This window comes from Mesoplodon bidens (genome assembly GCF_964165515.1).
Source record: "Mesoplodon bidens genome assembly, chromosome: 14".
NCBI classification, from domain to species: domain Eukaryota; kingdom Metazoa; phylum Chordata; class Mammalia; order Artiodactyla; family Ziphiidae; genus Mesoplodon; species Mesoplodon bidens.
The window spans coordinates 62,641,845-62,668,832 of record NC_138170.1 but is presented as its reverse complement, the minus strand read 5'-3'; the positions used below and the strand labels follow the sequence as shown (position 1 = coordinate 62,668,832).

The window sequence follows — 26,988 nt, the reverse complement described above, 5'->3', positions numbered from 1 at the left end:
ATTTTATTGGCATAGAGTTGCTGGTAGTAGTCCCTTAGGATGCTTTGTATTTCTGTGGTGTCTGTTGTAACTTCCCCTTTTTCATATCTAATTTTATTGACTTGAGTCCTCTCCCTCTTTTTCTTGATGAGTCTTCCTAATGGTTTATCAATTTTGTTTATCTTCTCAAAGAACCAGCTTTTAGTTTTACTGATCTTTGCTATTGTTTTCTTTGTTTCTATTTCATTTATTTCTGCTGTGATCTTTATGATTTCTTTCCTTCTGCTAACTTCGGGTTTTGTTTGTTCTTCTTTCTCTAGTTCCTTTAGGTGTAAAGGTAGATTGTTTATTTGAGATTTTTCTTGTTTCTTGAGGTAGGCTTGTATAGCTAAAAAATTCCCTCTTAGAACTGCTTTTGCTGCATCACATAGGTTTTGGATTGTCCTGTTTTCATTGTCATTTGTCTCTAGGTATTTTTTTTATTTTCTCTTTGATTTCTTCAGTGATCTCTTGGTTATTTAGTAATGTAGTATTTAGCCTCCATGTGTTTGTGTGTTTTACGTTTTTTCCCCTGTAATTCATTTCTAATCTCATAGTGTTGTGGTCAGAAAAGATGCTTGATATGATTTCAATTTTCTTAAATTTACTGAGGCTTGATTTATGACCCAAGATGTGATCTATCCTGGAGAATGTTCCGTGTGCACTTGAGAAGAAAGTGTAATCTGCTGTTTTGGGATTGAATGTCCTATAAATATCAATTAAATCTGTCTGGTCTATTGTGTCATTTAAAACTTCTGTTTCCTTATTTATTTTCATTTTGGATGATCTGTCCATAGGTGTAAGTGAGGTGTAAACTCCCCCACTATTATTGTGTTACTGTCGATTTCCTCTTTTACAGCTGTTAGCAGTTGCCTTATGTATTGAAGTGCTCCTGTGTTGGGGGCATATATATTTATAATTGTTATATCTTTTTTTTGGAATGATCCCTTGATCATTATGTAATGTCCTTCCTTGTCTCTTATAACATTCTTTATTTTAAAGTCTGTTTTATCTGATATGAATATTGCTATTCCAGCTTTCTTTGATTTCCATTTGCGTGGAATATCTTTTTCCATTCCCTCACTTTCAGTCTGTATGTGTCCCTAGGTCTGAAGTGGGTCTCTTGTAGGCAGCATATATATGGGTCTTGTTTTTGTATCCATTCAACAAGCCTGTGTCTTTTGGTTGGAGCATTTAATCCATTCACGTTTAAGGTAATTATCGATATGTATGTTCCTATGACCGTTTTCTTAATTGTTTTGTTTTGTTTTTGTAGGTCCTTTTCTTCTCTTGTGTTTCTCACTTAGAGAAGTTCCTTTAGCATTTGTTGTAGAGCTGGTTTGGTGGTGCTGAATTCTCTTAGCTTTTGCTTGTCTGTAAAGCTTTTGATTTCTCCGTCGAATCTGAATGAGATCCTTGCTGGGTAGAGTAATCTTGGTTGTAGGTTCTTCCCTTTCATCGCTTTAAGTATATCATGCCACTCCCTTCTGGCTTGTAGAGTTTCTGCTGAGAAATCAGTTGTTAATCTTATGGGAGTTCCCTTGTATGCCATTTGTTGTTTTTCCCTTGCTGCTTTCAATAATTTTTCTTTGTCTTTAATTTTTGCCAATTTGATTACTATGTGTCTCGGTGTGTTTTTCCTTGGGTTTATCCTGTATGGGACTCGCTGCGCTTCCGGACTTGGGTGGCTATTTCCTTTCCCATGTTAGGGAAGTTTTCCACTATAATCTCTGCAGGTATTTTCTCAGGTCCTTTTTCTCTCTCCTCTCCTTTTGGGACCCCTATAATGTGAATGTTGTTGCATTTAATGTTGTCCCAGAGGTCTCTTAGGCTGTCTTCATTTCTTTTCATTCTTTTTTCTTTATTCTGTTCTGCAGCAGTGAATGCCACCATTCTGTCTTCCAGGTCACTCATCCGTTCTTCTGCCTCAGTTATTTTGCTATTGATTCCTTCTAGTGTATTTTTCATTTCAGTTATTGTATTGTTCATCTCTGTTTGTTTGTTCTTTAATTCTTCTAGGTCTTTGTTAAACATTTCTTGCATCTTCTCCATCTTTGCCTCCATTCTTTTTCTGAGGTCCTGGATCATCTTCACTATCATTATTCTGAATTTTTTTTCTGGAAGGTTGCCTATCTCCACTTCATTTAGTTGTTTTTCTGGGGTTTTATCTTGTTCCTTCATCTGGTACATAGCCCTCTGCCTTTTCATCTTGTCTATCTTTCCGTGAATGTGGGTTTTTTTCACAGGCTGCAGGGTTGTAGTTCTTCTTCTGTCTACCCTCTCTAGTTTGTATTTTTAAGTTGTAAAAATCACTTTAATCTGGGAATAAAAATGTGATTCAGTAGAGTCAGCCTGTGTCCATGTGATAATGTCTCATGGAGAAGTAGAATCTTCCATTCTGAGTGAAGGTCATCCTGGATTCTAACATCCTATTCAATGTGTTGTGTCCAGTGTGGCATTTTGGTGTGGAGGGGAGATTCTTCGTCTACCTTCTTTTACTCTAGATGCTTCCTACATGCAGGTAAGACATAGTGGTGCTGAGTAGTCTCTTGGGTGAGAGCCCTCATCTGGCCACAAAGATGTCTCAAGTGGAGTTTCTAGCTACACGTTGAAGTCTCTGCATCGTTAAATAACTAAAGGGGCATACATGAAACCTTGTGCCTTGTTACAAGCCTGGTTTCATCCCTTGCAGTCTCTCCTCATACTGTGCAGACCCAGTTTTGAGAAGAACACACAGTGTCATGGTACTATCTACGCTGCCATTTATTTAATCGATTTGGATGGCTTGTGCTGCTGCTCTTGGCGGTGGACCCGCAAAACAAAGCCTGGGATAAAGCGGCCTGAATCCTGTAATGAAAACCTTGTACCTGTTTTGAGGCCTGGTCGGGAAACATGATTTATTTTTGCCCTCCCAAATAAAACATTCTAGGAATCCAAGGTGAAAATCGGATTTTAACTGCTACTAAAATTTAGAGCATTTAAAATCGGCAAGTGTTGAGAGTTTTGCTTGATGAAGAGAAGAACCTAGAGCGTCTGTGTCAAGAATGGACTACATGTGATTTGCACTGGTGTCTTATGTAAATCTGACTGATAAAACTGGAAATAAACCATAAGCAAACTTTGGCAGTGGACTGCAACAGTAGAGACCTCTGTGTTCTTAACATAATCATTTTGTTTCCAGTCTTATGCCTGGAGCACTGTTCTTTCTTCCGTGCTTCATATTTCAGATTTAAGCCTTTTGTGATTAAGCTAAAGGAGTCTGGGAACTACCTCAATCCAGCCAGTGTGTGCTCTTCTTCCCTCAGGTTCTCCATTTTGTACAAGTGTTCACACTCCCTTCCCCTTTCCCCCCTCCCCTCCTCCTGCTTATCATACGCTATTTTTGGAGAGCGTACAACATCCTGTTGAAATCATTAAAAACCACAAAAACCTAAGGAATTCAAAGCTATGATGTAACCAAAACTTCATTAGCTGAGCTGAGCCTTCTCTGGTTTTGTTTTACAACTGGGACATATAGTTACTTAGAGCCTCATTGGGAATGCTGCATGGGTGGACCTGGTGGGAAAGCAGCGCTGTCCCTGGAGGCCTGCCAGGTGACTGGTGTCTACTCACTGCTACCTTTCTTCCAGTCACCACCTGTCCCAGCTTTTAGTCCCTGAGCTCTGCTTGCTAGCCTGGGCGAGTTTGCTAATTTCCATGGTTTTTCCCAGAACCACTGCTTGCTTGAATGGATGGCAACTAGTTTGTTGGTTTCCTAGTTCCTCAAGTTGTTTGCTCCTTTCTTCCTTCCACATTTATTGAGCGTTTATTTGCAATGTGTACTGTGTATTGGGATATAAATAAGATACATCTGTGTTTAATTAAAATGCATAGTGGAAGCAGTGGAATTGTGTAGAAAGTGCCCTGGAGTAGAGAGGATGGTTGGAGGAACTTGCTGAAATTGAGGAGACGGGAGGCTTCGTGGTGAGGGCTCTGCAGGGCTGGGGATTAAGGGATAAAGAAAGTTTCTCCAGGCGAAAGAAGAAGGAAGGGCATCCCAGAGAGGAGAAACGGCTTTTGGAAAGACAGTTTGTATAGAAGATAAGGAGTCCTTTGGTGTGCCTGAAGAATGGATGTAGAGAGGTGGAAGGGGACAGAGAGAAAGATTGTCTAAGGTGAGAACAGGAAGGTCCCATGTATCATGCTAGGGAGGTTGCAGTCTTCAGACAGTGGAGAGTCGCTGAAGGTTTTCAATCAGAGTGGTGTGATCAGACTTGTCTTTGGAAGGATGACTCTGGAAACCATTTGGAGAATCTTACAGAGACTGAGGCAGAGGAAGGCAGAGGGACCCCTTAGATCTGGGGCGTGGGCTTAGCCTGCACAATAGGGCTGAGGAGTCAGGTGGCCCTTCCTGCACAGCTGGCCTCCAAATCCGTACACAGAGCAGAATCTGTTGTCCTAGAGCCTTCCCAGCCCCACTGAGTTGGTCTAACTTTAGGATCCTGCCTCTCAGCTTCTTCTGACCTTGACTGACCAAAAGATGAGATGGATCTTCACATCTGTCAACTCGGGTTGCTCAGGTGGCCTCTACGCCTGGCTCTTCTGCCTGCTGGCCTGACTTAAACCTGCCAGCACCTTCCTAGCTTGGCTGACTTCCCTGGGTCAGGCTGCTTGGATGCCTGGAGCCTTTGTCTTGTCCAGAGCTCATCTGGCTCAGCCCGTGATCATATCCTGTCCCTGCCCAGGCCTTGGTGTTACAGGAGGACCAGTGGCCTCTTTAGGTGGGATCTGTGCCACATTCTCAAGGTCTCTGTACATGCCTCACCCTTACAGCTCTGTTCCCTGAGTGTCCACGGCAGAGATTTCAACAGACAATTAAAACTCAAATTTAAAAAGTTTATCTTTTATTAATTAAAAAAAATTTTAATTAATTTTTTAATCAGAGTATAGTTGATTTATAATGTTGTGTTAGTTTCTGCTGTACAGCAAGTGAGTCAGTTATACATATACACACATCCACTCTTTTTTAGATTCTGTTTCCATATAGATCATTAGAGTATTGAATAGAGTTCCCTGTACTATACAGTAGGTTCTTATTGGTTATCTATAAAAAGTTTATCTTTTAAGTTTTGAGGTTCTTACTAAGGAAAAAATGGCATTGGAAAGTTAAGTTTTATCAAGTGCTCTTAACAGTGACAGGTTTTCTGAAGACCCAAAAAATGCCAAGGAGCTCTTGGAAATATGCATGTTTACTTAAGCGCGGTATTGATTGTGTGCTGGTGTTTTGTTCTGAGGTTTTAGAGGTCTCCCTGCGCCCCCACCCCCCACCCTGTTCTGTGTCAATAACAAGGGAACTGTTTTATAATGTGTCTGTGAAGCACAGCAGTGCTCTGGAGCTGGGCATCCTTCATTCAATTAACCTTTGTATTTCACACCTCATCATTGCAGTGTGGCAAAGCGCTTCCTGGCCTTTCAAAGCAGGAGGACTGCTGTGGAACCGTGGGTACCTCCTGGGGCTTTCATAAATGCCAGAAATGCCCCAAGAAGCCATGTAAGTGACGTTTCATCATTCCTTTGCAAGTTAATGTAACGTATCTGTTTCCTTATGATTACGGTTTTAATGGTGAGACAACATTAGACTTCAAAGAAATCGCATTGAATTATAGAACGTAGTGTGAGCATTTGCATTTTCAGAAACCTTGCAAGTCTGAGAAAACTTTCACATGGATTCTGTTTTGTAATAAACACAGTTATCAGTTGCCTTGTCCAGCTGGATTACTTATTTAAAAAAAAAAGTCTTTAGAAAGGGGATGTGCTATAAGTAGGCTCTATTTTCTGAGGTGAAAGAAAAATAAGATCTCTTTTAAAATGATGATTAAATGTTCCAAACCCTATAAAAAGTCAGAGCAGTTGCTATTTCTTAAATTACATTCCTTAAATGAAATCTTTATTAATATCCACGACTTCTCTCGTAGTTTTTATTACACTATAGGTTTTCAAATTTCACTGAAAGGAAAAGCTAAAATGGAGAAACCAATGATTGCTGATTTGTGAAAGAGAAACTTACAATCACTAGGACACAGTGCTTTTCTCCTTTTCCTCTTAGTTGCTACTGTTAAACTACCACATTTTCGTGACATGAATCTCTACTGACACCCACATGCATTTAGTCTATAAAATTTGTTGTTCAGAACCTGTTGAAGTGAATAAATCCAGATGTACATCTTTCTATTACTTTTTTCACAATTTTTCTAATACTTTTCAGAAAGCCAGAGGTAACTTGTTTTAAGTTGAGCTTTTTTCCTCTTATTCGTCGTGTTTTTGCCAAGAAAGCAAGTGATGTTTTTCTCTTCATCATCTTTTGCTTTGTGTTATTGAAGATTTTTATAGTTTTTTTTAATAGTTTATGCTGCAAGGAATTTCTCATTGGCTTCAATTGGATAAGTTTTATTTACCCTTCTTTAAATGTCTGTTGATTTGATTGATATTCTCAACTGCCTTTTAAACCTGTTCAATCTAGAATCTGCCATTTTAGAATCACTGCTCCATAGGTCTGACTTACATACTGTTCTTCCATCGCCATCATAATTTGTTTTAAATAAATTGTCTCTCTTCCTTGTCTTTCAGACTTACATGTTCTCTAAATCTTTTGATGTCTACATTAATTTCACTTATTTTCTTGATAATTGCTCCTATCTTCCTTTAGAGGAATAATTTTTGGAAACACCTACTAAAGTTTCTGATAATTAATGAATTCTTCATATGGGGGGGGGGACACATAAATAAAGACATTCAGTACCAAGACATTGTCCCCAGTGGACTTTCTCTGAGTTTCAGTAATGATTACCAACGTGAATTTCCAGCAAGTGGGTTGAGTGTGATGGTCCTGCCTCACTGTAAGACCCATCTGCCTAAAATTATTGTGGCAACCTGACTGAAGGGACATCTAGGGGACATTTGGTATGATTTCAAGAGCATGGAGTTTAGAGTTAGGTAGACCTGAGTTTGACTCCAGCTCTGTCATTTGCTGTGGAGTCTTATGGATCATGAAACGAGTCTATATTTAAAATGTTGAAGAAGCATTGCCTTTTTAAAAATGTCTTCCCTTCATTTTTGGGTAAGTTTGTCTTCAGGAATATTGTGAAGGGTGGTATGTTTCCCACTGCTAAGTCTAAGGGCTGAACAAAGAGAAGTCCAATTCTTACAGCTTGGTTTTGGGACTACATTTATGTTCACTAATACTTTTTCCATTTTATCTCTTATTTTTCTTTTCCATTTCTCCCCTTCTCTGTGTATCTTTTGCTTTTTTAGCTTTTTCTCTTTCCTCTTATTTCCAAACCCCAGCGTTGCAAGACAAGGACAGAAGTTAAGAGTAAAGGGAATCATACTGTTGTGTTTTTCTGTTTTGCTTTGTTTTTTAATCCCTAACTCCTGACCTTCTATCATGTTCTATCTAGAATTTTATCATCTGGGGATAAATTCACTGCTTTATATGGTTTTATATCTTAATATGATAATTTAAGTAGAACGTGAAAGCACAAAGTAGCTATCACTTTTAACTAAATGCTGATGAAAATAAGGTCATATATGGGCTCGCCTAATGTATAAATTGAAGACATTGATTCTGTTTCACGAAGAGCAACGCAGATTAGGAATGAAGTAAACTATTAACATCTTGACATTTACTCCTTTTGTGCCGTCCTACGATGTGACTCACTCCCAAGAAACACACTCAGGGTCACATTCTTCCTGTGTCATTTAACAAACTTGCCTTGGTTGGTACTAATCTAAATCATACTCGTTTTGGAAAAGAGCAGACTTTCCTTGGCTTTAGACGCTAGGGTTCTGTGTTCCGTGCCTTTTTTTTTTTTTTTTTTTCACTCGAAGTAGTTCAAAATTCAGTTTTCAGGTGGCTTTTATTTAATGTTTTGAAGTTTTGGTTTAGCCACATACAGAAGGACCTTTCATTGTTGATCAGTTCTTATTGTGAAAACGTAACTTTAAATCTGCAAATAATTTCATTAGAGAGTCTGTACTCTATTAAAAATGTACTTGGTATGAACAAGTCGCTTGTCCTTTAAACATTTTTAGAAGAAAATTAGCATCAAATTCTAAACGGAAGAAGAATTTAAGATCGTTTGGTCCAGCTCTTTCTGCCTTGAGGTAGATGACTGTTAATTTTTAAACAAGATATGATCTCTCTTTTGCCTTTGAACAATTCACAGACAGAGATAGCACAGTCTCTGTAGGTAACCTACTACAGGGTGTCCTTGTTATATGGGATAAGACTGGACATGTGGCCAAGAGCCTGAATGGGCGACTCCCCCTGTACCAACCTCTTTTTTCTTTTAACCCACTATTCCCAGATTCCTCACTTTAACCATTTTCCGGCAGGAGAAATACGGCAAAGAAAGGAAGTAATAGAGGAGATGAATGCCACTAGTAAATACTCACGCCGTTCACTAGTGGTGAGAATAAAGAGCATGTGTTAGGGGCAAAATAATTTTATTTTTCAAAAGAAAATTTCCATTTTACTTGCAACTTTCTTTTTTTTACTCCTTGTTCAGGTCTTCAAAGTGGTTTGACCATTCATCCTATTTTGATGACAGCCCGTCTTCTGTTACTCATTATCTTAATAAAATAACACCTTATTGCAGGAAACAATGGTATCTGGGCTTATTTTTGTCAGGCATTGCAGTAAGCATTTTGCATAAGTTATCTCTAAACTCCACAACAACCCTGACCTCAATAGATGGCAATACTCCCACTGTACAGAATTCCATTTGAAACCCAGGAAGCTTGTCTTCCAAGGTGGCAGAGCCAAGATTTGAACCTACGTCAGCTTGGTCCCAGAACTTATGCCAGAAAGGTTCTCGGGTATCACGTTAGGATGTCAGAATTTCAGTGACTAAGATTTTGTTGATAAATTGGTGACCGTGACATTTGTATTCTTGATGAGTTTTCTGGGTTGATGAACCATACAACTGATCAGAGCAGCCCTTCACCTCTCCCAGCTTCTTCTCCTCACCTTCTATTCTTCCCAGCTTCATGGTATAAAGAATCAGTTCATCACTGGAATATGTGAGCCTGTAAATGAGGTGAACACATAATTTATTGTCTAAACTGGGACACTTTTAAAAGTGAAATGGAGTGCTATTGATGAACTTTGCTGGAGCAAAGGTATCACCAAGGGTTGTCCGAGGCAGACCAGGATGTATAGTCACCCTTTCTGAATTTATAAGAAAATTCAACTGCCTGTAGTTAATCACTGGGGAGGAATTGATTCTTTTTTTTTATGGTAATAAATAATCACTAATTGGAAGAAAATATAGAACAGTCTTATGATTCTTTGAACTAACATAATCAAGATTGACAACTAATTGAGATTTATGTCTGTTGCAAAATATGAGGTATACTGAAAAACAAGGAAAATGTGAAAGAAATGCATATACCTTGGGTTGGTATCTTAGAAATAAGATCACTGATGCTTTATATGGCTTTGGTTATCACATATAGTAGTTTAGGGTTGTAAGAATTTAAATTAAGCATGTAACATAACTGTTTCTTCTTTACAGCTTATCATGGATATAATCAAATGATGGAATGTCTACAAGGTTATAAACGGGTTAACAACACCTTTTGTCAAGGTAAGATTAACTGACTTCATTGGTGTATGAGCTCAACAATTGTTTGGTTTTTGAGAAACCTGAGTTGTTTTGCCATGCTTTGTTCATTAGCCCAGCATGTGAAGGTTACACAGAGCACCATCTCTTGCTCACTGTTTAGGAAATTGAAGTTTAGTGTGTGGTTGCTAGAATTACTTCACTACCATTTAAACTTTATGGAACTTTCCCCCCTTCTGTCAATTTGTGATGAAATCCACGAGAGATGGGATTACATTATGGAGCCCTCTGTGGGCTCCACGCTAGTCACCTCCTGTCCACATGTGGGTGTGTGTGCATGTGAGCACATACATGGACCTAGAAGTACTACTTCTTTACTGACATATGATTGGGCAGCAGAGTCCCCTTTTTTCTTTCATCAGACTATTTCTGGCTACCTTGAAGTATTCAGGTGTTAAATATCAGAGCAAACACACATTTCTTAGTCAATAGGGTAAAACTATATAGTTAAATGTGAAATGCCCTGAGTGCTTTTTTTTTTAATGTCTTTATTGGAGTATAATTGCTTTACAATGGTGTATTAGTTTCTGCTTTATAACAAAGTGAATCAGCTCTACATATACATATGTCCCCATATCTCCTCCCTCTTGTGTCTCCCTCCCACCCTCCCTATCCCACCCCTCTAGGTGGTCACAAAGCACCGAGCTGATCTCCCTGTGTTATGTGGCTGCTTCCCACTAGCTATCTGTTTTACATTTGGTAGTGTATATATGTTCATGCCACTCTCTCACTTCATCCCAGCTTACCCTTCCCCCTCCACGTGTCCTCAAGTCCATTCTCTACGTCTGCATCTTTATTCCTGTACTGCCCCTAGGTTCTTCAGAACCATTTTGGGTTTTTTTAGATTCCATATATATGTGTTAACATACGGTATTTGTTTTTCTCTTTCTGACTTAGTTCACTCTTTATGACAGGCTCTAGGTCCATCCACCTGATTACAAATAACTCAATTTCATTTCTTCTTATGGCTGAGTAATTTTCCATTGTATATATGTGCCACATTTCTTTATCCATTCATCTGTTGCTGGACACTTAGGTTGCTTCTATGTCCTGGCTATTGTAAATAGAGCTGTAGTGAACAGTGTGGTATATGACTCTTTTTGTTTTTTTAAAAGAAATTTATTTATTTATTTTTTGGCTGCATTGGGTCTTTGTTGCTGCACGCGGGTTTCTCTATTTGCAACGAGTGGGGGCTGCTCTTAGTTGCGGTGCACAGGCTTCTCATTGCGGCGGCTTCTCTTGTTGTGGAACATGGGCTCTAGGTACGCGGGCTTCAGTAGTTGTGGCACTCAGGCTCAGTAGTTGTGGCTTGCGGGCTCTAGAGTGCAGGCTCAGTAGATGTGGTGCACAGGCTTAGTTGCTCCGCAGCATGTGGGATCTTCCTGGACCAGGGATTGAACCCATGTTCCCTGCACTGGCAGGCGGATTCTTAAGCACTGCGCCACCAGGGAAGCCCATGTGGCACATGACTTTTTTTGAATTATGGTTTTCTCAGTGTATATGCCCAGTAGTGGGATTGCTGGGTCATATGGTAGTTCTATTTTTAGTTTTTTAAGGAAACTCCATACTGTTCTCCATAGTGGCTGTATCCATTTACATTCCCCCCAAGAGTGCAAGACGGTTTCCTTTTCTCCACACCCTCTCCAGCATTAATTGTTTGTAGATTTTTTGATGATGGCCATTCTGACTGGTGTGAGGTGATACCTCATTGTAGTTTTGATTTACATTTCTCTAATGATTAGTGATGTTGAGCATCCTTTCATGTGTTAGTTGACAGCCCTGAGTGCTTTTGTTCAATGTATATGGAAACATACAGCAGAGGGACCTTCAGAAATCATCCAGTTCAGTGTCTATATTTTACAAGTGAGGATATTCAAGCCCAGACTGGTTAAATGACTTTCCTGTGGCTAAATAGAGCTGAAGTTGTAACTCACGTTTACCAGTGCCTAGTATAGTATCCATATATGATAACAAGTTCGTTTCAGTTACTTTGGGAGATGCCCAGTTAATGCTGCTAATTTCCCAGTACGCATCTAGGATGAAGGTGGTAGTGGTAGTAACTTATGTGTACTTTGGAGTAAATGTTGAAAGAGACTCCAAGAGTCTTATTGAACGAAAATCCATATCAAAACACAGCACATGTCCTTGGACTTGTGGTTTCAGGCTCTCTCTCCTTGGCCAGTATGTGTTTATAGGGCTGAGTAGATTTAGGTAATGTTAACAATATATAGATTAATCCCTATTAAAATGGTTCACGTCAAAGGAATATCTTAATTACCTGAGAATTTTCTCAAGTAAATTGTCTCTATAATACTGTGTCTGTTTAACTCTTATGATTTGTAGAGCTTTTACTGACTTAAAAAGAATCTTTTTCTTGAAATGCACATAGACATACCATGTCTTTAAAAAGTTTTGCCTTCAAATATTATAAGCCCTCATCCTAGATGAAAGAATGTTGGCAAAGGAGAGGGTGCCCAAGGTGCTTTTTGAGAAACATCTGCAAACCTGTAGTACTGCTAGGTACATGGGAGTAATGGATTAATTAACATTATGTAAGAATCAGTAGAATTTAAGATATTATTAAAAGTTCATATTATATGGATGGAAGGTTGAATTAAATGGATGGAAGAATGAATAGATGGCTAAATGTGTATTCTACAGTATAAACCAAGTTGTTTCACAGATTTGGATAAAAATATATATGAAAAGCCCTAGCCCATTATGAGGATGTGTTAGTAGAAGCAGAATGAGCAGGGCATTGGAAGTAATGACCTTGTACTCTGCCCATCAGACTGAAATTGGGGTTTGGGTATTTGGTGTTCATTATCTTTTGGCTAATAAGGTCAGCCAGGCTTGTGAAGGGCCTGATGTTAAACATGAGGGTGTTTAGCCTAGAGGAGTTGAGACTGAAGAGAAGTATAATGGCTGCATTACAAACATGGTTTTAAATAAATGTTTGATCAACTTTCCTACAAAACAAGACTTTTATGAGTTGCTTCAAAGGCCAAAGTCAATAGAATGGAGTTACAAGGAGGCATATTTACAGCAACTACAAGCAAACCTTCTCTGTGGGTTAGAGTTCCCCATCACTGTAATGAAACACCTTTGGAAGTACTGAGCTTCCAGCACTTAGAGGTGATCCAACAGATCCTTAATAACTATTGGCTTGGGATGCTACAGGGACTTTCTATCCTATGCAGTACATAATGTTAAATAACTCTGTAGGTTCATTCCAGTACTCTGATGCCAGTATTTCTCTGTCACCAAGGACAGAGGTTGTGCATGAGAAGAGGGAAATTACTTTTTGGTCTGTCGCACAATTTTTAGACATGTAGTTTCCTGAAGTGTCCCCTTGATCAGGCATATCTGGTTGCTTCATTAAGCTGTAGAAAGAGGAGGATCCTTATTTATCCTTCACCATCCTAATCCTACATGGCTAATTGTTAGATACTCTCCAGAAATGTCAGATGCTCCTAATTCCTCTGAATGTCAAATGATGAAGAATATACTTATTTTCTCGGGGTGGGGTGAGATTTGGACCTTAAGAATCCCAATTAGAAGCAGAGAGACTGAGAGTACCCAAGGTCACACAGATAATTAAGAAGCCCAGCTAGGATTAAACTCCCAAGCCACCTCTGTTTCTGTCTGCAGCTTGACCTCCTTTACCAATTTTGTATATATCTGTGAAGTATTACTAATGTAGATACGATATGCCATCTGTTTTGAGAACGAGTAGAAGTCAAAGCAATTAATGTTAATTTGGTTTTGTTTAATAAGAAAGGATGGTTATCTAACATATTCCTTCTACTGGCTGGTTCAAGGTTCTAACAGTTCATATTCATAAAAATACCACTGTAGGGCTGCCCTGGTGGCGCAGTGGTTGAGAGTTCGCCTGCCGATGCAGGGGACGCGGGTTCGTGCCCCAGTCCGGGAGGATCCCACGTGCCGCGGAGCGGCTGGGCCCGTGAGCCATGGCCGCTGAGCCTGCGCGTCTGGAGCCTGTGCTCCGCAACAGGAGAGGCCACAGCAGTGAGAGGCCTGCGTACCACAAAAAAAAAAAAAAAAAAAAAAAACACTGTAGAAGTGGAAGTGAAAATTTGCAAGTAATCATTTGTCATCTCATTTAGCAAAATAAAATGGAGAATCCTTTAAATAATTCCTTGAGGTTTTTTGTCTTTTCCTCTTCTGGTTTGGCTGGTATGGAGGGACCTTTAGCAAGTTTTGTTCATACTGAGCATATCAAATGGTTCCACCTCAGTCAGTTGCACTGATGTTCAGTAACACCAAATCCTGGCTTATGTTGGTCTCAGGAAGATATTTGCAAAACAGTGTTGTACTTTTTGGCATGAATTCTGGAATGAAGTATCACAGAAAATTCTATTTCACGGTGCCTCAAGAAGGCACAGCTAAATTACACTACAGAGAAGATTGACTCATAACATAACATGAATCTATTGAAATTGCTTTTGAGAGAAGGGCTTAATTTCACTCCCTTGATGATATTATTGGTCACTAAAATTGGGTAGAACTTTCTCACATTACATATATACACTTGGATTTTCCTAGAGCCTTGAAGCCTTTTGATTTTATGCTGAAGTTTTTCCAAAAAAGCCCATTAGCCATCTAATTACTTGTGCATTCCACATTGTTCTTGGAGTTTAATGTCTTCTCAGTTTACAAAGCACATTTAAAATTAAAGTGATTAATAACTAGAATTACATTATTTCCTTCAACTAAGTGAATTAATGTCCTGAAACAACTTTTCATAATGGTCACTCCGTAACAAAGAACCAACTGTTCACAAGTTAATTTGAGGAGCTTTCAAATAATTGGGTTTTTTTTCCCCTCCTTTCTAGTGGTGCTACAATTATCTTTTCAAAGGAATGATTTATTACGTATAAACACATGGAGCTCTAAAACCTTGCCTCACTCCCCTCAACATTATGGAATTGTTATAATTTGCTTCATTTATCATAACAAACAATACCATTAAATTTCCTGGTGGGTCTAGAGCAGCTTTTGTCATTTGATTATTATTCTAAAGTTTTGATGTAGAACTAGAATTAAATGAAGTAGTACCTCATGGAAATGATCATAGGAGCTCCTACTTTCATACTTCTTCCCTGCATTTTTTTTTTTGCGGTACGCGGGCCTCTCATTGTTGTGGCCTCTCCCGTTGGGGAGCACAGGCACCGGACGCGCAGGCTCAGCGGCCATGGCTCATGGGCCCAGCCTCTCCGCGGCACGTGGGATCCTCCCGGACCAGGGCACGAACCCGTATCCCCTGCGTCAGCAGGCGGACTCTCAACCACTGTGCCACCAGGGAAGCCCCTTCCCTGCATTTTGATTACTCATTTGCCCTTAACTTTGCCATGAAATAAATGAGTTCTTAAAAATTAGGTGTAAATCTAACCTTTAAAACTAGAATTGGGTTCTGAAATTACTTGGGGACCAGTCTTTTCAGTGAAATCTTTTATTAAAAGCAAATATCTCTTGATATGCTAAAATCACTTACCTGTTTGATTTTATAACTGTAAATTAATCCATCTACTGTTTTCTACATTTTTAGCATGTGCAGAGGTGCTGTGGGCAATGCCAAAATACATAGCTAGAAGCCATCTACACTTTCAGAATCCAGTGTACGCATATTCCTTTTTAAAGAATAATTTTGAAATCTTTAAAAAATATTCCATAATCCACAAACATTAGTTGGCGGAGCACTCCTGAGCTACAGACTGAGGATATGTGATGAATGATGAATAAGACATTGGTCTTGCCCTTTGGATTTAGTGTAATTAAATCAGTTTGAATCAGCAGGATGTGATTTGCTTTGTTCACTCATCCATCTAGCTGAATTTCAGCTGCCTCCAGATGAGCCTGTTAAAGCAAGTATGAAAGAGCTGTCCACATAACTTTCTTTTGGCATTATTTTATTACACTGGTTGTTCTGCTTTAATAAAATAAATTTACAACACAGATACACTAAGACAGTAATACTCTATTAAAACTTTGACTGCAGGTCTCCTTTTTGATAGAAAGTGCCCCGAAGTGCATCTAAAACTGAATTGTATTCAGACCATAGAAAAGATAATGCACTTTTTTTTTTCAGGGGTATATCTCTGTCATTACATGAAACTCAGCAATCTTGGTTAATCATCCACATAAGGAAGCTGTACATGGAACTTCTTGGTTATGAAGAGCTTGTCTGGACTGTAGCTTACATTTCAGATGTCTTAATGATCATCAAAAAATTGCTTGTGAATGGAGTATGGTGAACACATAGAGGAACACTGGTCTTTGAGTGCTTTGAGGGGACTAGGAAGTACAGGAGGGACCCTCAGGAAAACTGACTTGGCTGGAGAAAAGAATGTGGCCTATGGCATAGTGTTGGGTTAAAGCAGACAGGTAGGGTGAGATGAAGTGATGCCTAATTTTAAGACAAATTTCTTATGTTTCTTATGATTAATTGCATGTATCATTTGTAATATAACGGGCTTTGTGATACATGCTGGGAAAACAGCTGTTGGATTTACACTTCTTTTAATGTAGAAATGTCCAAAGGCCATTATGACAATGGCCAAAATGACATTTAAAAGAAAACAGATTTGTGGCTTAGAGAAGAATTATCATTTTAGAATTATCTTCAAAGGTAGAGTTAATGGAAATAGTCTTTTTCATACAGTTAATAGTTAAATAAATTTACTGACACTGTATCAGTTTTTGCACTCAGCATTGTTTCTTGTGTCCTCTGCTTGCTTTGTGGGTTCATGTTTTCTTGTTGTGGTGGGATTGCCAGGTAAAATATAGGATGCCCAGTTAAATCTGAATTTTAGATAAACAGCAAATAATTTGGGACATGTATTTTAAAAGTATTAGTTTATCTGAAATTCAGATTTAACTGGGTATCCTGTATTTTTATTTGCTAATTTATATTTTGAGATCACATCCCTTAACAGCTCTTTAAATGAGGATCTCTGAGAAGTATATACTTTACATGTCTGAGAATATCTTTATTTTGAGCTCATTCTGTAACGAGACTAGTCAGGTGTACAATTCTAGGATGACAGTTATTTTCCAACAATACTTTTGACCTACATTATACCAGTGTCTTTCTGACCTCTTTTTGATACTTTCTTCCTTTATAGATAATGTTTCTCTCTTTGGAGATCATCTCTGAATTCTTTATGTTCTGTAGTTTTACCACAATGTGTGTCTATATTTGGATTTATCTTGATTTTACTCAGTAGGCAGAGTGTTGTGTTGTCCATCTGAAGACTCAGGTCTTTCCTCAAATTTGAAAAATGATCCGCTGTTATCTCTTAAAATATTGTTTCTCCACCGTGCTTTTCAGCTGAAACTCCTTTTAGACAAGTGTTGGAGCCTCTGGTTTTCGTGTCTCTTATAACACGTCTTTTGTGCTTTTATCCTCTTGTCTTTTTTGCTACCTTATGCGTGAATACCTCAGTTCTGTCTTCCAGTTTTCTAACTGCTGCTTTACTATGCCAATCTAGATTCCATCCCATCTGTTACACTTTTAATTCTAAGATTATTTATCAGTTCCAAAATTTCTCATTGTTTTTCATAGCTAACCTGTTCTTTTTTCATTTTTTAAAATGTATTTATTTAACTTTTTAAGCAAACTGAAAAGTTTGGCTGGATTTTAGTTGCTGAGGGAGGAGTGTTTTTGCATAAATAGGTTTAGTTTGTTATCCTCAGTTGTTAAACCCACTTTTGACTGGAGACTATTACAGCCACAGGCGTTTGTTTCTGCCAAAATCCCTTGGTCAATAATGTGTTAAACTCCTGGCTTCCTGTGCTGCTTTCTAGACAGCAGACCCAGAGCTTCAGTGACCACCAGCTACCATGTATTTCTATACCATTTCAGGTTTACTGAGATGTTGACCTTGTTTTTTGACCTTGATATTTTATCTGTAATTGCTTTATGTTAGGAATTGGGGTGAATGCCAAAGCATGAACTTACTGTGTTACTTTAAAAAAAAAAAAAAGTATCCATATCAGGATTGAGGTGTTTTTTTTTAAGAGATCAGTATCAGAATGTGGTTTTTAACATATATATATATATATATGTATCAATATAATAAATTGCTTTTCCTTGAGAATGCAGAAAAGCTTTTCAGAAAACTTCATATTATATAATTGTTATCCACAGATAGTCTTTTTAACCATTGTAATTAAGCAGCCCATCAACATAAATTTATTCACCATCTGCCATGCATTCACTCATTTGTTTTATGAATATTTAATGACGATTTAAGTGGGGGCACACTGAGAAATATATTAATAAAACTCAATTCCTACCCTTACAAAAATCACTGTTCTCACATATAATTAAAACATCAAGGCAGCATGTAGTTAGTGCTGTAAAAGAAATGAACCAAACACTATGCAGTTTCAGAGGACAGTTCCCATTGAGTTCAAAAATCACAGATGGCATTTAAAAACATATTCCTTTAAAAAAAAAAAGCACTTTCTTTCCTGTTTATAAAAATAATTCACACCTATTGTTTAATATTTAGGAACTAGAGAAATGTATAGAAAACAAAAATTATGAAATAAATGTATTTTGTTATATTTTCTACCAATCATATATATGTATATATATACATATATATAAATTTGAGATTATATTTCATGGATAGTTGTGAAAACTGTGTTTTTACTTAATAGATAATGAACACTTTCTGATATTATTAAGTAACCTTCTAAAAATTATTTTAATGCCGACATAGAATCCCAGTTAATGGATATAGGGTAATTCATTTAACCATTCCCCAAAAGTTGGATTTTCAGATTAGTTTCTTTTTTTCCTTTATATATATATATAATGCTGTCAGGGGTGTACTTGAACATAAACCTTCATGTTAAGCTATGATTACGTATAGAAGAGACATTATTGGTTCCCAAGCTTTGATTCATCCTGTGCACATTAGACTTCAGAGAGGGTGTACAATTTCCCTTCCCACTAGGCTTAGAGAGCCCACTGACTGTGTCCCTCCTCTCCTTGCTTATTTCCTTTTCTTTACAAATTTGAAAACACAAAAAGGGCAGTTAAGTAGTATGTTTTTCTACAATGGGCTCTTCACATTTTCATTTAGGCTTTCCCCAGGTACTTTATATTGAATATGGCTACGAGCAAGATTGTTATTTTTTTTTAACAATCTTGGAACTAACTCCTGTTGGTTTTAATAATTTTGTCTGAGTTTTATATGTAGAAAAATAATTTTACTTTCAAATAATTGTAATTTGGGGAAGATGGTGATATATGGGTCAGGGTAGTTATTAGGGCTGAAAGGAACTAAGACACGGGCATGGGAGAACATGCACCAGTGGAGGTGGGTAAGTCAGTTGAGGTATGTTGGGGGTTGAAGCAGGCTGAATTTGAAGTTTGTCTGGTACGGTGCCTAAGGCTAGTGAGTGTAAGCTTCTTTCAAGGTTTTATTTTAAATACATGAGAAGTTGATATGGTTTGTTAATTAATTTTGTTTTTTTCCTCCATTGACATTTTTGGTTTGCTTCAAAGATTTTGGGTTGTGACCAAATTGTCATGGAGCTAATATAAATGTCTTCAAATTAGTACAGTCGGCCCTTCACATTCGTGGGTTCTGCATCTGCAGATATGGAGGGCTGGCTGTATTATGCCCTTTGATGCAAAGGACTTGAGCATCCACAGATTTGGGGATCTGCATGAGGAGAGGGGGTCCTGGAGCCCATCCCTCAGGGTTATCAAGGGATGACTGTAGTGAGTGCTCGGGACTCTCCCTCCCTTTTTCTCTTTCCCATGCTCCCTTCCTCCCTGTCTCCCCATCTCTTTCAAGGCCCACTCACCTTGTTCTGGGTCTTATTGCAGTGGTGGTAACAAGGAACAAGGGAGACGGTGATGATCTGTAGACATAACTATGTTTTTAGTGACAGTGATCCTGACACAGCAAGTGCCATGAAAGGTGTAAGTTTGCTAAGTTCTCCAGCTCTCAAGCCCACTTTAACCCTTTTGTACCTACCCCACCTGCTTCCTCTAGTATTCTTAGGTTCTCACCCAACTTTTCTCCAGACTTTCTCCTGAGGTGGAACTAGTTGGCCATCTGCTGCTCTAATTACTGTTGATTTTATTTATGTGCTACTTCTCTCCTTATGGTAATACTTGGATAAGAAACTTGATAACTTTCTCTTTTCTAATACAATAAATTTCCTTTTTGGTCATTATCGCCTACACATCTTTTTATCTACCTGTTTATGTATCTTGCTAGTGTTTATTGAATGCCTTTTTACTGGAGCCATTGGGTTGGGTGCTTCAGCTATGTCATAATTTTCACAGTAACCCTGTGAAATAGTGTTATGTTTTTTTAAACTTGTAGTGAAACTGAGCCCTGAGGCTCAAAGAAATTAAGTAATGGAAGATCGCATACCTGGAGAGTGCTAGCATCTACCTCTGATGCCTGGGCTCCCTCTCCCCGCCTCTGTGCTACTAACATTTACGCAGTAGGTTGTAGTACTTCTTATGCTTTTTATGTCATTAATTCCTGACAACGACTGCATCTGCTTGTTACAGGTGGGGAAACCATGGCTTAAAGCAGCAGCACTGGTGGGGGGATATTAGATGCTCTCTGGTTCTTTTACTCTTTAGATCAGACTATCCTGTTAGGTGCTTTCAGTAACTTGGTTTAGAAATCAGAGTTCTCCACACTTCATTGTTAACTTTTGCAGCAAGTTTTCTTGTTTTAAATGTGTCTGCTTTGTAGGTAAAATAAGTGTTTTTCTCTCTTGTTATTAGCAAGCCATTGTACCTTAGTTTTTTGGGGGGGGGTTGGGGTTTTTTTTTTGCCGTATGCGGGCCTCACACTGTTGTGGCCTCTCCCGTTGCGGAGCACAGGCTTTGGACGCTCAGGCCCAGCGGCCATGGCCCACGGGCCCAGCCGCCCCGCGGCACGTGGGATCCTCCCGGACCAGGGCACAAACCCGCGTCCCCTGCATCGGCAGGCGGACTCTCAACCACTGCGCCACCAGGGAAGCCCTGTACCTTAGTTTTATCCTGAAGTCCTTAACAAGCAGAACGTTGAGGCCTCTAGAGCCTGTTTGTTTAAGCTTGCATTCCTTTTGAGCACTCCTCCTGAGGCCCTCCCCTTCTGTATAACCTCTTCTCCCTTCCCCTGTAAGTTAACAGTTACTTTACTAAAGCAGTCGTGTGTTTCTCACACTTCTGGGGGCAGCTGGACAGTTCTGCTGACCCAGGCCGGGTATGGGTGATGTCAGCCAGGCTCAGTCTTGCGTCTGTGATCAGCTGATGGCTGCCTGGGGCTGGGGTCCAGGATGGCTTCAGCAGGGATGGCTCAGCAATCTTCCACAAGGTGACTTATCTAAAGCTTTTCAGGCCTAGGCTTGGGATTGACACACTGTCACTTCAGCTGTAACTGGTGGCTGAAGGAAGTCACAGGCCAGCCTGTATTCAAGGAGTGGGAAAATAGACTCTACTTGCTAGTGGGAGAAGTTACAAAGTCACATAGACAAGGTCATGGATACAAAAAGAGGTGAAGAATTGGGGCAATTTTAGAAATCAGTCTGTAACACCTTGAAGATCTTTATTGTATTACTGGGAGGTCACTTTATGTCTAAACTTATGAGGCCATGTTGAAAAATTGTTGGTGAAAAATATCTGATAATATTAGAAATTATGTAGTTTATTATCTATTTAAATTTTTATTAGTAGTGTAACCTATATATATAACAGTGCCCACATCACAGGGAATTAGCTCAGTGAATATCACAAAGTGAACATAACTGTGTACTTATCACTCAAGTCAAGAAATAGAAGATCCCCTGCACCCTAGAATCCTCCCTCTTTCCCTTCTCAATTTTTACTTTCTCCCTCTTTTCCAGAAGTAATCACTGTCCCGACTATTATAAGCATAGATGAGTTGTCTTTTTAGGAACTTTCAAATTATCCAGTAAATGTTTCGTGTCTGTCTTCTTTCACTTAGCAACATGTGGCCAATACCATTTCTTTAATATTCAGAACTGTGACTAGTGACGTGATAATATCCATTGATGTTTTCATTTAAAAGCTTTTCAGTGACTTCTCCCTTCCTTCAGCATGTTCTTCTGTGACTTCTTAGTTTATGCAACATTCGCTACAGTTAGTTTTTTCTCTAAAGTTCCCTTCAGTTCCATTAACATAAGGGAATTTATTACTCTGATATTTATTTCTTTCCAGGAGGAAATAAGCAATATGTATAGGAGACTAATGTGGGTATGAAAATGAAACTTAAGAGTCCACTGTTATTGCTATATATTTGGGAAATCATAGTAGAAAATCAGTAGGCGTGAACTAAGACTGGTGTCAACCAGACTTGATAATTAAATTATTCAAAGTACTTAAAATGTTTAAAATTCTTTTTATTTACCTATCAGATTCATCACAGTGCTCTGCTGTATTTAGTGATTTAATCCCAGAAACTGGGGGGGGGGGAGGGGGTACTTAATGTGATGCTGAATCATGTTTTGAGTCTCAGTGACCAAGAGGCAATTGATATGTTTTACTGATGTGAAGGTGTTACTTTACTGGCCTAGACATCTTCTTGGAACTCCTGCTGCTCTTTCTAGTCTAAATAGGCACAATATTTTGGGTAAGAATTTAAAGTTTTGATTTGGACCTGAGTATCATTTTAGCATTTAAAATCAGTTTGGGACCCATTCCCATCCATTGTAAAATCATTTTCTGGTGTGTCCTCTTACTATGCTCCTATCACTGGGATAGGATTCAAAAAGGAAATGTCTGCTTATTTTATTTACTTTTCTTCAGGAAAGACAGTGGTGAAGTGAGTCATTAGCACATTGTGTTTTCCAATAGCTCTTTGACCTTAGTCTCTGGGGCTATAAAATCAATGGGAAGATGCCTGTTGTATCACGAGTCATGGGGAAAGCCTGTAATAGATATGTTACTATGAATGTTTCAAGGAGAAATTAATGTACTGTCTATAGATTATAGTCGGAAATCCAAGACCAGCAGAGATGTGCATCTCCCATGTGTAGCACACATGTATTGAGAAATAAATACAGGCTGTTCTCTGGGCTCTGATAATTCTTCTATCATGTTACCCTGCAGACAGAAGCATTGGAAGGCAGGGAGTTGTTCCCACAGTGGTTTGCTTCCTTTGAGTGAGTTCAATGATTGAATCCACCCCATGCTAGTTGATTATTTTATAAATGTGGGACAGTTACAGGTCACGAGGGGAGGCTACAGCTGCAGTAGGGCCTAGGTTGAAACAAATACAGTCACAAAGAGACCCATATGATAGTTCCTGGGGCTGACCCAAGAGAGCGACATTTCACAAAATGTGCTCTGCAGACCACTAGGTCAGCTGGATGTTAATAGGTGGTGTGTGAAAAAAGATTCCATGGCCAAAAGTGTGGAGAATACCAAGTTAAACAGAGAAAACCAAGAGTCCTCGCCAAAGAACTTCTCAGGGGGTCTTTCATGTGCAAATGTATATAGAATGTATAGCGTTTCTCCATCATATTCGGCCACAGAACTCTTCTTTTAGCAGAAGTCTCACAAAGCTTGTGTTTTATATAAAATACCATGGGTATTTTATATAAAATTTTATATAAAATTGCTCTTGAATGTTGATCTTCTAACATTTTTTTGTTGCCTTATCTCCTAAAATAATTTTGAAAAACTTAGGTGTTCACACATTTTTAAGCCAATATCTGCATTTTTTAATCAAAAATTAAATGGGTGTAGTAAATTCATTTCTGGCATGTTTTATTAAATAGGGGCTTTCAACATATTTTCAGCAGCAGCATTGGCTCATTTACTCTATGAATGATGTCTGCCATCTAACCTAATTGGCAAAACCAGACTTTCTTATGAAATAAATCAGACTTATCCCTTTTCCTGTGACTGTCCCTCAGGAGGGATATATTTGTGACTTGTTCATTTGTTTGGTGCCTTTGATAATTTCACATTGTAGGGCAGTGCACCTGGAGAGATTCCAGATGGGCAGAAGGGTACCTTGAAGAGAAAGCAGACACTGAGTAAAGGAGAGAGGGAAAAGGAGATGGGCAAGTGTGTTGTTAGAGCACTTTTAGAGAAGGAAACACATGAAGGCTCAAGATCTAGGAATTGATTCCCTTCAATAAAAGTATCCAAGCATGGGCCTCCCTGGTGGCACAGTGGTTAAGAATCTGCCTGCCAACGCAGGGGACACGGGTTTGAGCCCTGGTCCGGGAAGATCCCACATGCCGCGGAGCAACTAAGCCCATGTGCCACAACGACTGAGCCTGCACTCTAGAGCCTGTGTGCCACAACTACTGAAGCCTGCGCGCCTAGAGCCCATGCTCCGCAACAAGAGAAGCCACTGCAGTGAGAAGCCCGCGCACCGCAACCAAGAGTAGCCCCCGCTCGAAGCAACTAAAGAAAGCCCACGCACAGCAACGAAGACCCAACGCAGCCAAAAAAAAAAAAAAAAAAAGTAGGGCTTCCCTGGTGGCGCAGTGGTTGAGAGTCCGCCTGCCGATGCAGGGGACACGGGTTCGTGCCCCAGTCCGGGAAGATGCCACATGCCGCGGAGCGGCTGGGCCTGTGAGTCATGGACGCTGAGCCTGCACGTCCGGAGCCTGTGCTCCGCAACGGGAAAGGCCACAGCAGTGAGAGGCCCGTGTACCACAAAAAAAAAAAAAAAAAAAAAGTATCCAAGCATGTGCGTCCCCTGTGTCACTTGCCTTCAGGGGTGTGTGTACCTGGTGTGAAGCTGCTTCCCGGGGTGGGGGAGTTTAAGAAATACATATGTCCTCTTAGAGAGTGAACTCCTCCTTTATCTAAATTAAGTGATCCCTGTTAAACAGCCAAATGGTCTGTCTGGCTAGGAAAAGTATTTACCTCAGAGGTGTTTTTTTTTCCTGCTTTCATCTGGAAGTCAAATTGCTGAGTTGTGTAATGGCATTTCTGTCCATCAGCAAAAACCAGAATCTCCAAAGCACTTCATATTTTCACACAGTATAAAGATCTGCATGTACTGTTCTCACCTGGTACCTAACTCCTGTTGGTTACTGGGCATGCCTCATTTCCTGTATAAACTTGTGTTACTAAAAAGGCAGTAAATTAGTCCTCACTTTGTTAAACATACCTACTTTCCTGTAGGAGCATAGATACATAAAAGTGTGTTTATTTTCCACAGGGTACTTATGCTAGTCATGATATATATTATGCCGTAAATGTCATACTTTATTTATTCCTTGGCATTTTCAACTCTGGCAACTTGCAGATTGTTTTGAAGTCAGGATATTTAAGCTAGAAACAACCTTGGGGATTATCTGCGTTGCAAGAGAGGAAAGTGAGATCAAGAGAAAACAAATGACTTGCTTTAGGTGACATAATTTAGGATCCTAGTTACCAAACTAGGTCTTAATGAGAGATTTCTCCCATTAGATTTCCCCATTCTCCCTTAACCCTTTTAAAAAATAAGAGCTTGGACCAAGTTATCTCTATAAAACTGTGAATAACTGTTGTGTTGCTCACCATCCATAATTGTTACAAAGTTCCAGTGAGAGTAGGTGTGCTGTACAAATACGAAAGAGGGTGATGAGGATCCTTGCCTATAGTACTAGATTGTTGTTATCATCCTCGGGTGCTGAAATGCTAAGGCTGTGTTACATTAGGCTGTGTAGAGTCTCTTGTTATGCATATGTCCCAACTACTCTGTATTTTTTTTTTTTTTTTTGCGGTACGCGGGCCTCTCACTGTTGTGGCCTCTCCCGTTGCAGAGCACAGGCTCCAGACGCGCAGGCTCAGCGGCCATGGCTCATGGGCCCAGCCGCTCCGCGGCACGTGGGATCTTCCTGGACCGGGGCACGAACCCGTGTCCCCTGCATCAGCAGGTGGACTCTCAACCACTGTGCCACCAGGGAAGCCCCTACTCTGTATTTTTATACTATCTGGGTAATAGATGCCCCAGCCTTCTGTTTCTTTTGTATTAGGTTGAACCATGTGACACTGCCAATATTCAACCATTTTAGATTTATAAGAAGAGCAGTTTTGTATTATTGAACTTGATAAATGGCCAGAGGTTCGTGGTAGGCTGTACTGGGCAGAGACACTCTATAAATGTTCTTAGTGAATGGAGAAGTATGTGAATCTTCATATGAGCTGTAGCCTCCCTGTCCCTCCACCCTAGATTTTGCCTACTCTAAAGGTATACAATGGGATTTATGAGTTTCTCCTTTCCCTTTTGCTTCGGCAAACTTCTAGACTCCCCAGCCCAGCAGCTCAGATGGAGATACGGGGCGGGGCGGGGTGGTGGTGGTGGCGGTGGCGGTAACTGGTTCTGAGTCAGCTCCTTCCGCCATTCATCTTGACCTTGTTCTTGAACTCAGTAAGCTGTGTTCTATGCAAGTGGTTACACCATTCTTTCAAAGGATAGAATTCCACAGTTGTCCAGAGAAATTAAGTGGTCTGCAGAGGGAAAACCATGAACAAATTCATTTGTTTACCATTGGTTTGTTTTTTTTAAACTAAGTACTATAATACTTTCAGTTTAATCAGAACACATTAAAGGAGATTGGCTGATCCAGTAAAATATGAGACTCCTGAAACAATTTTTTTTGTCAAATATAAGTAATTTATAAAAAATTATAATCAAGTTAGAAGTTTTATTTAATTTTAAATAAGAAAATAGCCTGAGGAACTGAAGCCTAAATAGAACTATAATTCATAATTAGCTGATCATGTTTCATATAATTGTTAAACTTTGGCCCAATAACGCCTCCTCTCAGCCTAATCCTCAAACTTCTCATATCCAGAGAGCACACTTCCAGTCAACCCGTGTTTTGTTCTTAATGCATCTGTGAATCTTTAATTTCCTTCAGTTTATTTATAAAGGTCTTAAAGAGCCTGACTACCTCAGAAAGTCATTTAGATAATTGCTCATGTTTCATATTAATTTCTGGGGTTCTAAATTTAAAAACACGGGGCATAAGTTTTTTGCCTTTTTCTTTAAACACAAAGGATATAAACTATCTAGCCACCCACAATCCTCTCAAGAACGAAGCAGGGGATGGAAGAATGAAGTGGCAAAAAGTAAGAGAATGCCTATCCAATTTTTAGATTTCAAATTTGGCATATTAGGAATGAACAGTTTATGAATGGAATGCTTTTTAAAGTTTTATTTGTGAGTGAGTTGTTGAAACCTGGAATATGATTTTTCACGGAAATAACGTCAGTGATCTTCAAATTTTCTTTACAAATGCCATCTTAGAAGTTCAGTTTTTGAAGCAGATGTAAAGGAACTGCCTTGCT

The 26,988-nt window shown here is 39.2% G+C and overlaps 1 protein-coding gene across 7 annotated transcripts in view; it reads left to right on the top strand.

The window, feature by feature from the left end:
* The window catches only part of LTBP1 (latent transforming growth factor beta binding protein 1), a 424,505-nt gene that overhangs the window by 236,785 nt on the left and 160,732 nt on the right, over positions 1–26,988 (top strand). For all 7 annotated transcript variants that reach the window (XM_081253652.1, XM_081253651.1, XM_081253650.1 and 4 more), the window contains 2 exons: positions 5,446–5,548; positions 9,573–9,644. In XM_081253652.1, coding sequence (XP_081109778.1) covers positions 5,446–5,548; positions 9,573–9,644 — 175 coding nt within the window. The remainder of the gene's footprint in view (positions 1–5,445; positions 5,549–9,572; positions 9,645–26,988) is intronic.